This window comes from Microcaecilia unicolor, chromosome 7 (assembly GCF_901765095.1).
Source record: "Microcaecilia unicolor chromosome 7, aMicUni1.1, whole genome shotgun sequence".
Classification (NCBI taxonomy): Eukaryota; Metazoa; Chordata; class Amphibia; order Gymnophiona; family Siphonopidae; genus Microcaecilia; species Microcaecilia unicolor.
This window is the reverse complement of record NC_044037.1, coordinates 15717866-15736453: the sequence shown is the minus strand read 5'-3', so window position 1 is coordinate 15736453 and position 18588 is coordinate 15717866. Positions and strand designations below refer to the sequence as shown.

Below are 18588 nucleotides of genomic sequence, written 5' to 3'. Positions count from 1 at the left end.
AAACAGTTATACTACCTAACACATTTTTGGTTTTGCAGTCATTCTATACTAGATGTTTGGGGGAAGATGTTGAAAGGACAGAGTCATAAGGAGTTGGTTTTAAGTGGGTTTTAAAAAATCTTTATTCATGAAAGCATGTGCAATCACATTCTGTAAAGTAGGTTCTGCTATAATTGTGTAGAACCACCTAGTTTGTTTTAACCACCCAAATGTTTTCTGCTGATAGATTTATTTACAGTTGACTGGCAGTCATCTCAGTGGGGCCTATAGAATTCCTCATATCATGTTGAAAGCTGGTTAATACACTTGTCAGTAAGAGGAGTAGTAGTGTAGAAAAAGTGCTGAAATCTAAATAGAGGAATTGTTCAAAAGAGATACAGAGGCAGCGCTGCTCACTGCCATATAGAAGACTTTTGGTTTTGTTTGAGAACTCTAGATTTTGTTCATTGGACAGACTGGTTGGGGAGAACTGTAGAGGCTGTTGTCAGTTTTTGGATTTATGGAGTTTGAGTCGAGCAATAGCAATATCTTTGTGGGATATAGGGTACATGCCTAGTGACTTCATAAGGAAAATATTGTCTGTTGGCCTTCTGACTAGGGCTGTCATTGTGGTTGCTGTTACAGGTAAGAGGAGAAAGAAGGAATAAACATGGATAACCCATGGGTAGAAGCGAATAGAGGGCTGTTGGTTGTTTAGGCCTTTTAAGTTCTTCTCTTGCTGAAGTTGAAATGAGCAGGAGGAGGCTTCCAGACAAAACATACTTAAGCTGATGATTCAGAGGCTTAGCCAGACCGCCAATTTAGAGTGGGCCTGAAAATTAATGTCTTCCCTGCCCTCCTCGCCCCTGTTACTCCTCCCTTTGGTGCTCCCCCCCCCCCCCCCCCAAAAAAAAAAAAAGATACTTGTGTGGTGGGGATCTGCAAGCTCCACCAGCCAAAGACTTCTTCCCGGCAGAAAGAACACTTACAGCCTGTGCAGCTGGTGTCAGTGTCCCCAAAGTTGCTGACAGGACCAGCCTCCGTGCACGCATGAAAACTGAGCATGCGCAAGGGGTGGAATGGCAGTGGCTCGGGGACACTTTCACTGGTTGCTCTTTATATAAGTGTTTCTGCTGGAGAAGTTCTTGGCTGACAGGGTTTGTGGATTCCCGCCAGTCATGCCAACAGAGCACTGATTTTGGGTGGGCCTGAGCCCCAAGTAGACTACACCATTGTGATGACTACCATCTTTCAGGACTCCTTTGTTGTCTTTTTTTTTTTTCCTTCTTTTTTCAAGTTAGAGAAGCTAAATTGTAAATAAAACAAACTGCATTGGAACTAAAAAAAGAAATACTTTCTTGTAAGTTTGATGATCAAATTTGTTTTAATCTATACAGGTGTTCAGTTTATGTGGGACTGCTGCTGTGAATCTCTGAAAAAAACAAAGCGTGAATCTGGGTCTGGATGTATCCTTGCACACTGCATGGGTCTAGGAAAGACCCTGCAGGTAAGACAGAATAAGTAGCTAGAAATGTTTTAATGTTTTAAAAATTGTTATAGACTGTGTCCAGAAATTTTACTTTACTAATTTTCCTTCCTTCCAATCATTTAAGTAAAAATAAACTGCTCTCTGTATGTTTTTTCTTTATTTAAATAAATGTGAGAGAACAGATTTGGTATATTTTGCTAGGTAGTAAATTGTAGATTTTGTCTCTAATAGATAACAGCAAGTGGGGAAAAATAGTGAAAACTTATGAGGGTCATGTGGTACCATGGAGCAGAGCAGATGCTGAAACATTCTGCTTCAAATCATATGTTTTATTTGCAATTTCACTCACCTTAACTTGAAGAGTTGCTAATAATGACTCAGACAGTTCTCTTCTGTGGCTGGTTGTACTTTTGGGAACATTGATGGCTACAAAGCAGTCACAAAGAGACACAGATGGGGCTTGCATGGGTGATTCCAAGGTGGCTGATCATACAGGGCCGTCTTAGCCTTGTTAACGCCAAATGGGCATCTGCGATCACCACAGAAGTTACAGCAGTGGTACAATGTATGATAGAGTAAAAAAAAAAAAAAAGCTACAGCTAATTCTGGACAAGTTGGAGATCATGGACAATTAAGTGCTATTGGCATGGAGATTCAAAGAGTGCAGCTTGTTGGATTAGCTGTTGGCCTTCCTGCAGGAGAGTCTGCAGAAGGGTTTGGCGTATAATTCCCTGCTGGTTCAGGTGGCAGCTCTTGCCTGTTACTGAGGGAGTGTGTCAGGTGGTTCTTTGGCAGTACATTCTGATGTAGTTTGTTTTTTTTTGTGGGGCGCTCTTCACCTGCATACTCCAATTTGCCACCAGTGTCCGACCTGGAATCTGAATTCAGTACTCAAGACTATATGTAGTGGGCTCCGTTCGAGCCATTGCGCAAGGCTTCCAACAAAGATCTTAATTTAAAGGCGGTAATTTTTGGTGCCTATGGCCTCAGCACACTGAATCTCTGAGCTTCAGACGTTGTCAGGATACTTTTCTACAGTTTTCGGAATCTGGAGTTGCGTACAATTCCTTCCTTTTTGCCAAAAGTCCTTTCGGCATTTCATCTCAATTAGCCTTATTTTCTTTCCCTCGTTTCTAGTGAGGATTATCTGGAGGATTTTGAGAGGCTTCAGTTTATGGATGTTCAGAGGGTGCTCCTCCATTATTTGCATATGTACATTGATTTCCCGTGTTCAGATCTTTTCGTCATGCTCCTATTGGGGCAATGTGCGTCAAAGGCAACTATTGAGTGTTGGATCAAAGAAGTGATTTCTTTGGCCTGTCTTTTCGAGAGTTGGGCTTCCCCTCCGGCGTTTAAGGCACATTCTACGCGAGCACAAGCAGCCTCGTGGGTGGGAACAGTTGTTTTCTCTCCCGAGGAAATTTGTTGAGTGGCTACTTGGGCTTCTTTTACATACAGTTTCAAAACATTACACACTGGATGTGGCCGCACAGGCGGATGCCAGCTTTGGTTCTGCTTTTTCGGGGAGCGGAGCTTTCCACTCTCTTTGCTTTTGTACATCCCACCAGTTTCTGGATTCATCTGCTGCTGAGGCTAAGGAAGGTAAAATTAGACCTTCCCTGATAATTTTTTTTCCTTTAGTCTCAGCAGATGAATCCAGGATCCCACCTCTTTACCTGCATTTTAGTTCTGATTGTTGTTGAAGGTTTGTGGTTTTCTCAGGTTTGGTTATCCAGAAAATAATTTTTTTTTGTTTTAATACAAGACAGTGTTTGTGGACTTTGATTCGTCTCTGTCTAGTTTGTGATTTCTACTTTTGTGAGAAAGGCTTCCAATGTGTCTGCTTCTAGTTCTGCTTATTGATGCGACATATACTGACTGAGGTGCTGGCCGTCCAGGATCACTGTCTTCAGTACAGTATTCTCTATCTCTACCTACTGGTAGGTAGACACAACCAGAAAAAAAATGATCAGGTAAGGCATAATTTTACTTTGTTGCAAATTCCGAATCCTTATGTTTGGGATTATATGCAAGTGCTGGGATTCATGGAGACTACTTTTGATGTCGTGCCCTGGGGCCAGGGCTCACATGTGGCCCCTGCAGCAGTCTCTCTTGTCTTGATGGGCAACCCACGTTTCAAGACTACAATCTTCATTTATTTTGGACACCAAGTGAAGTACAGCATGTTTTAGTGGCTTCACACCTCCATCCTCCTACTGGGAACACCATTCTTGGATTATAGTGGTGAGAGATGCAAGCCTGCGTGGCTGGGGTGGCTCTTTTCCTCAAACACAATGTTTGAGGGTTTTGGAAGCAAGACAGAATCTCTTTGGTCAATCAGTTGTTTTTAATTTAGGACAGTCCGCAAGGCGCTACAAGCCTTTCAGTCCATTCTGACAGGCAAGCTGGTGCAGATCCTCTGGGACAATGTCATGACAGTGGCCTATATAAACAAGCAAGTGAGGAACTCAAAGCACCAACATGGCAATAGAGCCTTGTCTGTTGTTTCAGTAGGCATAAAAACACTTCGGATATTTGCAGCACACATTGTGGGGATTATAGAATATTCAGGTGGATTACTGAGCATTACTGGATCCAGGAGAATGGGAGCTATTGACAGAAATATTCCGTCTGGTCACGGAAAGATGGGGAACTTTGATTTCTAGATCTTAGATATCCCATCTCAACATAAAGGTACCCAAATTCTTCAGTAGAAGAAGAGTACAGTTCAGAGGGGATAGATTACTACTACTACTACTATTTAGCATTTCTATAGCGCTACAAAGCATACGCAGCGCTGCACAAACATAGAAGAAAGACAGTCCCTGCTCAAAGAGCTTACAATCTAATAAAAAAATAAATAAAGTAAGCAAATCAAATCAATTAATGTGAATGGGAAGGAAGAGAGGAGGGTAGGTGGAGTCAAAAGCAATGTTAAAGAGGTGGGCTTTCAGTCTAGATTTAAAGGTGGCCAAGGATGGGGCAAGACGTAGGGGCTCAGGAAGTTTATTCCAGGCGTAGGGTGCAGCGAGACAAAAGGCGCGAAGTCTGGAGTTGGCAGTAGTGGGAAGGGAACAGATAAGAAGGATTTATCCATGGAGCGGAGTGCACGGGAAGGGGTGTAGGGATGGATGAGTGTGAAGAGATACTGGGGAGCAGCAGAGTGAGTACATTTATAGAGTTAGTAGAAGAAGTTTGAACAGGATGCGAAAACGGATAGGGAGCCAGTGAAGGGTCTTGAGGAGAGGGGTAGTATGAGTAAAGCGACCCTGGCGGAAGATGAGACGGGCAGCAGAGTTTTGAACCGACTGGAGAGGGGAGAGGTGACTAAGTGGGAGGCCAGCAAGAAGCAGATTGCAGTAGTCCTAAACGAGAGGTGACAAGGGTGTGGATGAGGTTTTGGTAGAGTGCTCGGAAAGAAAGGGGCGGATTTTACGGATGTTGTAAAGAAAGAAACGACAGGTCTTGGCAGTCTGCTGGATATGAGCAGAGAAGGAGAGAGAAGAGTCAAAGATGACCCCAAGGTTTCGAGCTGAGGAGACAGGGAGAATGAGAGAGCCATCAACAGAAAATAGAAAACGGGGGAGCGGGGAGGTGGGTTTGGGGGGAAAATGAGAAGCTCGGTTTTGGTCATATTTAATTTCAGGTGGCGTTGAGACATCCAGACAGCAATGTCAGACAAGCACGCTGAAAGTTTGGTTGGATGCAAGGTGAGATATCAGGGGTAGAAATGTAGATTTGGGAGTCATCAGCATAGAGATGGTAGGAAAAGCCATGGGATGAGATTAATGAACCAAGGGAAGAATGTAGATAGAAAAGAGGAGGGGACCAAGAACAGAAACCCTGAGGTACGCCGACAGGCAGAGGGATAGAAGTAGAAGAGGATCCCCAGAGTGAACACTAAAGGTGCGGAGGGAGAGGTAGGAAGAGAACCAGGAAAGGACAGAGCCCTGGAATCCAAGTGAGGACAGGGTATCGAGAAGTATGCTGTGATCGACAGTGTCAAAAGCAGCGGAAAGATCAAGAAGAATATGGATGGAATATTGACCTCTGGATTTAGCCAGTAATAGGTCATTGGAGACTTTAGTAAGCGCAGTTTCGGTTGAGTAGAGAGGGCGAAAACCAGATTGTAGTGGGTCAAGAATAGCATGTGAGGAGAGAAAATCAAGGCAGCGGCGGTGAACAGCACGCTCAAGTAATTTGGAGAGAAAGAAGGAGGGAGATGGGTCGAGTGAAGGCTTCTTAAGGAGAGGTGTGACCACAGCATGTTTAAAGGCAGCAGGGACAGTCGCAGTGGAAAGTGAGAGGTTGAGAATGTGACAGATAAAAGGAATAAGAGCAGGAGAGATGGCATGAAGAAGGTGGGTGGGAATGGGATCAGAGGAACAGGTGGTACATTTTGAGGAAGAAAGGAGAAGTGTAGTTTCCTCAATAGTAACTTCAGGAAAGGAGGAAAGGGAATGAGGGGAAGGAGAGAGAGGGGAACGGACTAGTGGAGGGAGAGGTGGTGAGGTAGAGAAAGCAAGGTTTATCTTTTGAACCTTGTTGTGAAAGAATTCAGCAAGGGTCTGAGGAGATAATGAAGGGGGAGTTGGGGGAGGGGGCACCTTGAGGAGAGAGTTCAATGTGGTGAAGAGAAGTCGAGGGTTAGAGCCAAGAGAGTTGGTCAGTTGGATATAATATCCTTTTTGGCACGTAAAAGAGCAGATTGGAAGGAGGTCAGCATGAACTTAAAGTGTAAGAAATCAGCAAGGGCCCGAGATTTCCGCCAGAGGCGTTCGGCGGAGCGGGTACAGGAACGTAGGTAGCGGATATTAGAAGTCAGCCAAGGTTGGGGGTTTTGTACGCCTTACACCTGGGTCATCAAAGGTGCAAGAGTGTCTAAGGCAGAGGATAGAGTATTGTTGTAAGAAGAAACAGCCTCATTGACAGACGTGGATGGTGCCACAGTAGAGAGGAGGTTTGAAACATGGGAGGATAGAGATGAAGGGTCAATATCGTGAAGATTCCTAGATAAATTAGATAAGATAGGACGGGACTTGGAGGGAGGAGATTTAAGTGTGAAAGTTATAAGATGGTGATCAGAGGAGGGAAGATCAGAGGCAAGGAAACTAGAAGGTGAACAGTTGGAGGAGAAGATGAGATCAAGACAGTGACCATTTTGATGAGTGGGGGAGGTGGAGCATAGTTGGAGATTAAAGGAGGACGTTAAAGCGAGTAACTTGGAAATATAAGAGTTGAAAGGATCATTAGCAGGAATATTAAAGTCACCAAGGATGAGAGAGGGGGAGGAAGGATCATGGAAGAAGGCAAGCCAGGCGTCAAAATCACGAGAGAGGATGAAATGGGACTTTTGAGGGGGACGATAAATGACCGCTATTTCGAAGAGGCAGAGGAGAGAAAAGGCAGATAGAGTGGACTTCAAAGGTGCGCACACAACTTCTATGCATGCATTTACTCTTGTATGCGAGTATTCTATAAAGGAAAGTAGATGCCTAAGTTCCCTTCATAGAAGAGGGCAGTGTTTCCCAAGTCAATCCTGGGTTACCCCCTTGCCAGTCAGGTTTTCAAGATATCCTTAATGAATATGCATGACATTGATTTGCATAAACTGCCTTTGTTATATGCAAATCTCTTCATGCATATTCATTGTGGATATCCTGAAAACCTGGCTGGCAAAGGGGGTACAGTGAGGTAAAAGTGGGAGGGCGACCAAGGATTCCAAAGACTGAGAAGATGTATAATAATAAAGAGAGGAAAACGGTAACGGAATTCAAACATGCATGGGATAAACATAAGGAATCCTGTTCCGAGGGAATGGATCCTCAGAAGCTTAGCCGAGATTGGGTGGCAGAGCCGATGGTGGGAGGCGGGTCTGGTTGGGAGGCGGGGATAGGGCTGGGCAGACTTATACGGTCTGTGCCGGAGGCAGGGATAATGTTGGGCAGACTTATATGGTCTGTGCCCTGAAAATGACAGATACAAATCAAGTTAAGGTATACACAAAAAGTAGCACATTCATATGAGTTTATCTTGTTGGGCAGACTGGATGGACCGTGCAGGTCTTTTTCTGCCGTCATCTACTATGTTACTATGACACAATGTTGTGTTTCAGCCGTTAGGCCTGCACAGGAGTCTATAATCAAATTAAAACATAAATTAAAAAACAATATATACATAAATAACATATATATAACGCTGAAATATTTAAAAACATATTGAAAAAAGTTGAAAACTTTTTTTTAATTGGACTACACATATATGTTTTAAAAAAATGAATAACAAAAATGAATAACATTGTAAAATCAAATACATTTAAAAATTGGATAAAGAAACATTTAAAAATAATTTGCACAAATGGCTAAATATAGAATTAAGGTATAACTGGTATTAAAATGACATCGCATATATTTGAAATGATGTTCAAAAATAAAGGAATATGGTGTGCATATATAATTAAAAAATGAAAAATATAGAATATATATATTTTTTTTGATACCTTACACAAACATGAAGAGTACAGAACATATATGAGTGTGTTTGAAACAGGTGAATAATATCTGTATTGAAAATCAAAAGGATAAAATAATACAATATTAAAAATATTTATAAATTTGAGTGAAAGAGATTAATAAATGGCAGATACATTGAAATGATTATGCATAAAGTGGAATAAATGAATGTGTGGATTATAAGTGTGGTGGAACTAACCTTGTTATCAAATACCTTGGGAGCTATTGATGAAGATAATCTTCAAGACAAAGAGGGTCTGGTTAATTAAAAAATAAAGAATGAAATAAAATGGATTGACAAGAAGATAAATGAACATAAGATATATTATATACTGATGGTAAAAGCATATGGTAAACAGCTGACAAAAAAATACATTGTTACCAACAGAGTATAGTACAAACATCTCTCATCAAAACCGTACTGAAAACGTAGTCATCTGGAATCATGATTGAAAAAATATTGAAAAAAACAGACCACAGGATCCAAATTAACTGATAAACCAAGCAAAAGATTACAAAAAGTATTTTTAAAATAATATATATGAATAATTGGCTAGCTGAACCAGGAACTCACTAGACAAAAAAAAATGACATTTTTTGTTTTGAAGATGGCATAGCCAAGGTAAAAATAGAAGTAGAGACGGCAAAAATGTATGTTTAAAAACTACTAAATTAGAAGTTGCAAAAAGGAGGCAAAAGCACATAAAGGCAACTACAGATGTGCAGACCATGTAAATAATACATAGCTCTTCTCCAGCCATGGCCAATAATATGAAGAGTAATTCATAGAATTATTCTTCATCCAGCCAGGACAGGTAATATTAATAGCTCCAGACTGGCCCTTAAAGCTCTGATACGTGGATCTGGTTCGTCTGCTGGTTGGCAAGCCTTTTCATCTTCCCCCTTTGTCTAGGATTGCTTGTGCAGTTACCAGTACAGAGGAAGGATCCCTCCCCCTTTGGCCTTAAGGCTTGGCTATTGAAAGGCTAAAATTGAGAAAAAGAGGTTTTTCTGATGAGGTAATTACCACAGTGCTCAAAAACTTGGTCATATGCATGGGTTTGGTAAGTTTTTGAAGCCTAGTGTTCAGAAAGAGCACTCATTTATTCTTCCTTACCTCTAATTCTGGCCTTTTTACAAGAGGGTTTTTAAGAAGGGTCTGGCTTATAACCTGATTAAAGTTCAGGTGGCAGCACTCGCATGTAATCGGGAATGGCTTATGAATTATTCTGTAGCAGCTGATCCCGCTGATGTTCATTTTTACCAGCCGTGTCCAGAATGGAATCTTAATCCAGTGCTTAAATCACTCCAAAAAAGTCTCCCTTTGAGCCCTTTAAAGAGGCTATGGTGGCAATTACTTGTGCTTGTAAAATTTCTGAACTTCAGGCATTGTCATGTAGAGATCCTTACCTTTGTTTCTTGGAGGCCAGTGTGACCATTCATACTGTCCCTATCCTTCTCTTCCCAAGATTGTTTCTTCTTTTCATATTAACCAACCATTATTTCTTTCATTGTTTCAAAAAGATGATTATGGAAAGGACTATGACTTGTTGCATTGTGTAGACCAGAGGTTTTCAACCCAGTCCTCAGCTGGGTGTACCCCAAGGACTGGGTTGAAACCCCCTGGTCTACACATCGATACCTTAAAATCAGTGACTTTCGTTGTTGAGATCTTTTTGTGTTATTGTTAAGTTGCAATAAAGGGAATGCCACGTCAAAAGCTACTGTTGCTCATTTGAAAAGGGAGTCTATTTCCTCTGCTTATATCCTTGCTGGTAAGTGTTGTCTTATTTCCTTGAGGGCTTGTTCTACCAGGGTACTTCTGTCATCGTGAGAAGAATCTCGTGCTTTCTCTCACGAGGAAATTTTCACATTGGCTACATGGTCCTCTTTGCACACCTTTTCAAAACATTATTTCTTAGATATTGCAGCTAGATCAGAAGCTTCCTTTGGAGCATCAGCTTTCTCCACAGAGGTTTCTGTTTCTCGCCCTAATTGAGGATTGCTTTGCTACTTCTCGTACATTTCAGGATTCCTCTGCTCCTTATGACAGGGAAGGAAAATTATCTTACCTGATCATTTTCTTTCCTGTAATCACAGCGGATGAATCTAGAACCCTGCTCTGTGTTTTCCAAATCAAAATTTCAGGTGGTTTATCTGTTAGGTGTGTTGTTTACAGTTCATATTGCAGTGAGGATGGAGAACTGTTGTATATCCTAATTCTTCCTTCTGCTTTATGAGAAGTACTAACTGACCAGGATGCATTCCGTCCTGTTTGAGAGTTCAGCTTGTTGTCCGCTATCTCCACATGCTGGTAGATGGTCATAACCCTTAAGTTTCTGCATTCATCTGTTGTGATTAAAGAAAAGAAAATGATCAGGGAAGACCTAATTTTTCCATCCCTGGCATTGGCAGTATGGAATCTTGCTACTCTTTGTGATTCTGCCAGGTAGTGTGTACTTGGATTGGCTACTGTTGGAAGCAGGATACTGGGCTAGATGGATCTTCGTTCTGACCCAGTATGATAATTCTTATGTTCTTATGACTGGAATTGGTTTGTTTGATAAAGTGGTATATCAGCAGAAGGAGAACAGACAGACAATGGATGAGAACATAGTTTGTCTGGTGATAAATGATTGTACAATCATCATGCTGTTAATTTTGTGCCGCCAGTGTATGTGACTGATAGAACACTTGTTCCATATAAACAGTTTGTGCTTTATTTGCCACTTAGAGGGTATTTTTTTTTATAGCAGGATGCATGCCTAGATAGGTAAGGCACATAGATAGTATGCATTACTTCCTGTGTAAAGGCAGCATATATGCTTTTTTGCCTTTTATATTTAAAAGCTTCCACATATTTAGACCTGCTCCAGGGCAGTCCATTATTCCACCTAAGGTTTGCATGGACATGAGTGTACTTCACATTCCACCCAACCTCTACATATAGGAACGCCTATAAATTAGAGGGCAATTCTGGTGAAGTACACATTAAAGGGACAGAGAAGGTGTATGTAATATGTAAACCACTTTGATTGTACCACAGAAAGGCGGTATATCGAGAATCTAATAAAATAAGTATGCACCTACTACGCATGTAATTCAGTAGAATATATACAAGCATATGTGTGCATGTACTTGTGTAAACAAAATTCCACTTAAGTGCAGTTCTGTAAATACAGGCATATCTTACTTAAATGCAGTGGTGTTCTGGAGCAGGCTCGCACTGGCCGGTTGTTTTTTGTCAAATTTTGTGAGCCAGTTGTTGCGCTAATCAGCTGAGGCAGGAGCAATCCTTCTATGCTCCTGCCCATGCAATCTCCATTCTTCTCCGTACTGAAAGTGACTGCCGTAAGTTTCAGCAGCAGTCTTGCGAGATCGCCATGGGAACTCGCAGCAGTCTTGCGAGATTGCTGTAGGAACTCATGGCATCCATTTTCAGTATGGAGGAGAGTGGAGACTGCATGGGCAGGAGTGTAGGAGGATCGTTTCTGCCCCAACTGACCACTGAACCACCAGGGCTGTGTAAGGTGGGAGCGAGGGGCGGTAGGGGGAGGGGGTTTTAAGAAACATGGTGCACGAGGGAAATAAAGGGACAAGCTGCGTGGATGAGAGGGTGATAAAGGGACAAGCTGCATGGATGAGACGGTGAGAAGGGGACAAGCTATGTGGATGAGAGGGAGAGAGAAGAGGACAAGCTGAGTGGATGAGAGGAGGAGAGAAGAGGACAAGCTATGTGGATATGAGGGAGAAATGAGGGAGAGAAGGGGTCAAGCTGCATGGCTGAGAGGGAGAGACCTTAAGACAGAAGAGAGGGAGATATGCCATATATGGAGGGGAGGAGAAAAGGGAAAATACAGCATAGAGAAGCGGATAGAGAGGAGAAGGGGACATGCTACTCATGGAGGGGAGGGAAAGAAAATGAGGATATGCTGCTCATGGTGTTTGCTTTTTTTTTTTTTTTAATATATATCTTTTCTAATTTATATTTAGCGGAGTATGGAAGAAAATGCGTTTCTGTTATTTTACAAGTATTTTCACTGCATAAAAAATCTGGCGTTCTTGGGGTGTCCTCAGTTTTTGTCTGCATGTTTCTAGTGGACCCCTATTTTGTATCAGTTGAGGGTCTGTCCATGTTCTGCATGTGTGACTGAGTTGAAGGACTCTGCTGGCATGTAGTGTCTGTGTAGGAATGTGTAACAGTCCAACTTGTTCCAGTTTTCAAGTAGTGCATAGATTGGTGTATAGGGTGAGAAATAGTCTGACAGTAAATCATATGTCAGATTTAATGTCAATAAATTTATTGTGTAAAGAATTATGATTGGGATGAATAGCAAACATAGGTTGGCTACAGATACAAGTGTGGTGAAAATCAATTGGCGATTTGGAATTTACATTAAAGAATATTTTATGTTTTAATATTTGTAAATTGGTTGCTGCCTGCATTATATCATTTGTACCAATAGAATTTATAATACAGTTACATACATATCTATGGATTTTTTTTTTTGGCTTGAGAGCCTGTTAAACATTTACTCGCACACCACTGCTTACATGTCATGTATTTTTATAGGTAGGATATACATAAGTGGAGTCTGGAGAATGGGCAGGACTCACACTTATGGTTGTAATTTAGAAAATACTGTAAACCAAGTGAATTTTCTGACACTTAGGTGCACACACAACTTCTATGCATGCATTTACTCTTGTATGCGAGTATTCTATAAAGGAAAGTAGATGCCTAAGTTCCCTTCATAGAATAGGGCAGTGTTTCCCAAGTCAATCCTGGGGTACCCCCTTGCCAGTCAGGTTTTCAAGATATCCACAATGAATATGCATGACATTGATTTGCATAAACTGCCTTTGTTATATGCAAATCTTTCATGCATATTCATTGTGGATATCCTGAAAACCTGACTGGCAAGGGGGTACGCCAGGACTGACTTGGGAAACACTGGAATTAGGGCACCCAGTTACAGAATTGCACCCATATCACATAAAAACATATGATGTACAACAACAAGCACATTCTTGTAGGCATATATATGCCTCAGCAATTTTGTAAACTCATTTCCAAGCTTTTTACTTTTTGGCAGATGTATAATATACGTTTCTTTCTTCTTTTCAGGTGGTAGCTTTTCTCCATACAGTTCTGCTGTGTGACAAGTTGGATTTTAGCACTGCCCTGGTAGTATGCCCATTAAATACAGTTTTGAACTGGACAAATGAATTTGAGAAGTGGCAAGATGGTTTAGAAGATGATGAAAGCCTACAGGTATTCTATTTTAAAACCTCAGTTTTGTTGCCTTTATCTCGAGGTTGGATAAATACTTTTTAATTTTACTAAATTTTCAACACTAACAGGAAAAACAAAAATCACATTTAACCAAAAACCCAATACAGTATAATAATGCACAACAAAGAAACAGAAAAATCAATATAGACCACATCTTGGAGGACTTGCTGTTGTGTCTGTGCTCATAAATAACAAAATATGAGAACTTTATCTTGACCTAAAAGGAGAAAACAAAAAGGAAAAAAAAACAAGAAACTGAGGAAATTCTAGAAACATGTTGAGTCACTATTTCGGAAAGACTTCTAACTAAGAAGGGTCTAGGAACACATAATTAGCTCCTTGGTAGAAAATTAAGCACCTACAAGGAAAATGTAAGAAAAAAAAGTCCCCACCTAGAGCCAAAGCATTAATTTAAATTGCAAAAACGTCTTTTTCCTAAGTTGTGAATCCCTAGAAACATCGGGAAAAATATTAATCATTTAATCATTAAAAAAAGAACTTGCTTTTTAGGTAAAAAAAAAAAAAAAAAGTACTTAAGAATTTAGATTTTATACTCGGTTCCAAAGGTAGCTACCAGGATTGTTCTAGCAGATATGAGATTATTAGAAGATTCCAGGAAACCTGTTAAATTAGCAATAGAAATATTCTGACCCTGCTGAGCTACACCTGGTTGGAAGAGCCACCACAGTAGAGGAACGTGAAACACTACAGACAAAAGATCAGCACGTGAAGTAGTGTAGCCAACACAACTCTTAAAAGAAGCCTGGGAGACATTGTAATTTATTCGTAAAAAAGACTCAACATGGCACCGTGTTTCAGCAAAAAGTGCCTTCCTCAGTAGTCTTAGAAAGTGTTTTGAGTTATGTCTTATAGCAATGCAATGCATACAAGGACAAAGGTAATAACTGTAGTCTTGTGCTTCTTTCTTATATTGAATGCATCCCATTTTGCCTCACCCACACACTTTACATCTCCAATAGCAGTAGGTTGTGAGTGTGTGACCCAGCCTGGGTGACCTATGGGAATTTAAGCCAGATGTTCTTTTGAGCTTTCAGCCATTAACTTTGTTTCCAATTCTACCCCGAGATTTGGTTCTTCAGTCATAAGATGAAGCTGATGTCGGAGGGTCTCAATGCCTTTATCCAGCCCTGACCACGTCACAATCTGTTATGTGTTTCTCCCATGGCCCTTTGTCGGGCAAGTCCTGCAGTGGATAGAAGCTCATTGGAGGGGGGGGGGGGGGGGGGGTGGGGGGGGGGGGTGAGTGGTTCTTGTTGCGCCAAATTGGCCCTGTAGTCTGTGGTATGGCGATCTGATGCGTCTCCTGGTGGATCATCCTCTTCGGTTTCCTCTCTCGCCTCCTCTACTGCTTCAGGGTCCAATTCTCACTTACGGCATGGTTCTTGAGAGGGCACGGTTGTTGAGCTGAGGTTACTCGACATTGGTGATTTCTACCTTGTTGAGATTGAGGAAGTGTTCCACTTTGCTGCAGGGTGCTGTCCTAGCTATCGACTGTTGCAGATATTTTGCAGTTCCTCCAGAATGGGTTGTAGAAAGGTTTGGTTCTTTCATTGCAGAAGGTTCAGTTGGCGGCCCTGGTGGTCTTCAGGGGTCCTGTTCGGGGGAGTTTCCCTTTGTCTGCATCCCAGTGTCTCCTGCTTTTTTTCTGGGGGTTCGTTGGTTGCAGCCTCCAGTAGGCCCATCGTCCCTCCTTGGGACCTGAATTTGGTTTTGTCTGCATTGCTGTGTCCTCCTTTGAGCCTCTCCAGTTTGTGACCTTGAAAGATCTTTTCTCAATGTGGTGTTTTTAGTTGCTATTATGTTGGTGCAGCGTGTTTCGGAGCTTCAGACCCTATCGTGTTGAGAGCTCTTTCTCTAGGTGTGTGTTGTCCTGCTCCCGGTTCCTTCTTTCTTGCTGAAGGTGGTCTCTCCGTTTCATGTCAACCAGACCATCTCTCTCCTGGTGTTTTCCCAGTGGGAGCAGATCTCTGCCATCTGGATGTGCATAGGGCGCTTTGGTGCTATTTGCGCAGGATGGTGGAGTTTTGGCTCTCGGATCATCTCTTTGGGAGTCGAAGGCGAGGCTGCTTTGAAGGCTATCATTGATTGTTGAATTAAGGAGGCAATTTCCTCTGCCTATTTGCTCAGTGGGTGCAGTGCTCCGCCAGCTCTCAGCATGCATTCCACGTGGATGCATGAGCGGAGCATGTGTTGATACTGGTGGCGGACATTTGTAGGTCAGCTACTGGTCGTTTTTTCATGCCTTTGTCAAGCACTACCATTTGGATGTTCAAGCTTTTGGGGAGGTTGCCTTTGAGGCGGCACTTCTAGAGCTTGGGTTGGTTTGTGTCCTGCCCTCATGAGTACTGCTCTGGTACTTCCCATTCATAGGGAATGGTCTGGAGTTGAGGCAAGGAAGGAGAAATTAGGGCTTAGACTGCTGATTTACTTCCTTTATTTGCTCTAGACATTCCTGTTCCCTTCTGGTTCTTTATGGCTCCTTGTTTTGCGTTGCCAGTGAGGGCCTTTACTGCTGGAGAAATTGTCAGGAGGCAGAACAAGCCTGTTTTCTAGTAACACAAAAGAAAGGTAGAAAAAAAAAGAGCACATTGAAAAATCGTAAGTCTTCATGCGATTACTGTTTACATTTGCAACACTGGGTTCTGTTCTGTAGGAAGGAGTTGTATCTGCCATGATAAGGCGCTGCTTGTTCTGGTTGCTCCAGTTCTGTCTGGGTTTTTTTATGGGTATCTGTTGTTCCCTTTACTACAGTTGCTTTGTCATAGAAATACTGAGGTGTTCAGGGCTCCACAGCACCAAGTTAGCACTTCACAGTTTGTCTCGTTCTCCCCATCTGCTGCTAAGAGGACAATGGTCTGGAGCGACTAAAGGAAAGTAAATTAGCAGGTAAGCCCTAATTTCTCCTTAGCTAAACCAGCTGCCTATTTAATCAGTCTCCATACAGTCATCCTCCCCAGAAGAGGCTAGCCTTGCTTTAGTGTTAAAATTTTCTGGTAAAAAAACACAGCTAACCTCAGCTGAGGGACATAAACTACAGTTAGATATTACCACATAAATGGTTGTTTTCTAACCCACCAAAACAATATTTTGGGCCAATTAACAACCTGCTTTAAAGCAATAGCAAGAAATGATTTCTTAGTTTCCTGGGGCTAATAACTCATAGGTTCCTGTGAAGTGTCTTTGTTTCAGAATAGGAATATCTCCATTGTTGGTGTCCAGGTTTTCTTAAGTAACTTTTATTCTCAAAGGATAGGCAGGCCATTAATTTCACAACTTGGTAATGCGGCGCTGTGTTGCCTGGGCTGGAGCTTATAACGAGCTTAACAGAGCTTTGTGGAGCAAAACATACTCCATCGCACATGCTTGGGTGCCTTCCCACCCACCATGAGGGTGCGGTTACCACAGTTCTTTTTCTACCATGAAGAGGTTCATGTACGTATCTCTCTCTCTCTCTCTCTCTCTCTTCGTCTGGTCTGGAAGAGCTTACATTTTGGTGCCTTTTTCGGCTTTTTTGGCAAACTTTTGCTGTGCCTGTGTTGCGAACTTTGGTCTCCTTTTCACCTGTACTTGTTTTAGTTATTTTTCCCAAGTTTTAAATTTCCTTTCTTTTCATGCTTAGGCTGCATTTAGGCGTAGACTTTGTCTGGGTCTTTCCCTTCACTTTTTTTGTACTTTGCCCCTTTTTTCAGGCACCATCGCGTCTTTTGGATTTGGCTGCAGAGGTTTTTCTGTCCGTGTACACTAAAGTTCCCAGTGGCTTTAAGTGCTGTACCTGGGGCAGTTGGACAGTCTCTGGCACGTACACCCATTCTTGGTGTCTTCAGTGCTTAGGGCCTGACCATAGCCCTTCTAAGTGTGTCCTTTACCTTTGGATGAAGAAGAGGACTCTGCTGTCTAGAGAGGCTCAATGTGAGATTTTTGGAGCCAGGTCCAACATCGGCATTGAGGTCAGCGGCGTCTGCATTGATGTCTAAAACTACATCAGGAGTGTTGGTAAGGTGTGGCTGTTTCGAGACCTGTGGACACTGGGAGCAGTAAGTAACGTCAAGTGGGTCTTCACCTGTTTTGATTCCGATTGCTGTGTAGGACTCCAAAGTTGAGGCGGGAGCCGACTCCTCAATGCCCCTCTGCGAGGGCATGGTTCCTCAAAATCGAGGCAAGCTTGGTCTCAGCCTATTCATGAGGAGTTGCTGTCTGGCACCAATGAGGAACACTCATGGGAGCTGGAGGCAGGATCCAAGGTTAATTTTTGGAGGATGTCCTAAGGTATCCCCTCTGAACCCTCCCCTCCGCTTGAAAGGAGAATGGCTAGACTAATCCATTTATATTTGAAAGTGGAGGACGAGCCAGGGCCAAGATGCTTGAGGTCCTTGACTATGAGTCTCCTAGGGAGGCTGTGACTCTCATCTTTCTCTCTCTCTCCATGAGGTACTCAAGGAAGTTCTCAATAGGAATTGAGAGCCCCCTCTGTCGGTCCCTGTCCTGCCCAAGAAGATCGACATGATGTATCGGATCCACAGCACACCTGGTTTGATAGGCCCCAGTTGTCTCAGAATTCCATGGTGGAATCCGCCCTCAAAAGAGCTAGGAGTTCTGGATACTGTGCCTCGGTGCCCCCAGGCAGAGAATCTAGGACCTTGGATTCTTTTGGGAGGAAGATGTTCCAGACATCAGTGCTCGTGTCTGGTGTACAATACTACCAGCTATTTATGAGTGTGTACTTGTTGGACTCGGTGCACAATTTGCTGGACTTGGCAGACTCTCTCCCACTCTAGCAAGCTGAGTCAGTACGCTGGTTGGCCAAGCAGCAGAAGGCGTGTCATAAATTCTTGGTCAGGGGCGCCTACAACACCTTTGTTTATAATTGATGTACTGCCTGAACTAACAGGTAGACCTAGGTGGTTTACAATCTAAAAATTATTTACAAATATGATAGAACAAAGGAAGTACAATGTTCAGATAGTAAAATAATAGCACTCACATAAGAAAGGCCAATACATATCCATACAGGGATGGTGCAAACAAAAGGAGGGGGTAATGAAGGGAGAGAGGTAGGGTTTGAAATTGACAGCTGTGATCATAATCGGTTAATTTGGAAGGTCGAAATGCCTGATGAAACAGCCAAGCCTTTAAGGCAGGCTTAAACTTTTAAAGGCTAATTCATACGGACTTCGTGAGGAAGGGAATTCCAGTAAGCAGAGGCTGAAAAATAGAAGGCACAGTGTCTGGTTGATTCTAAGCTAGCTTGTTTGGGATTTGGTAGAACTAAATGGTAATCGTTGAGAGAATGC

General features: G+C 42.4%; 1 protein-coding gene across 3 annotated transcripts in view; it reads left to right on the top strand.

Moving 5' to 3' along the window:
• Nucleotides 1-18588, top strand: part of ATRX (ATRX chromatin remodeler) — a 453401-nt gene that overhangs the window by 232812 nt on the left and 202001 nt on the right. For all 3 annotated transcript variants that reach the window (XM_030208839.1, XM_030208838.1, XM_030208840.1), the window contains exons 17-18: nt 1377-1486; nt 13109-13255. In XM_030208839.1, coding sequence (XP_030064699.1) covers nt 1377-1486; nt 13109-13255 — 257 coding nt within the window. The remainder of the gene's footprint in view (nt 1-1376; nt 1487-13108; nt 13256-18588) is intronic.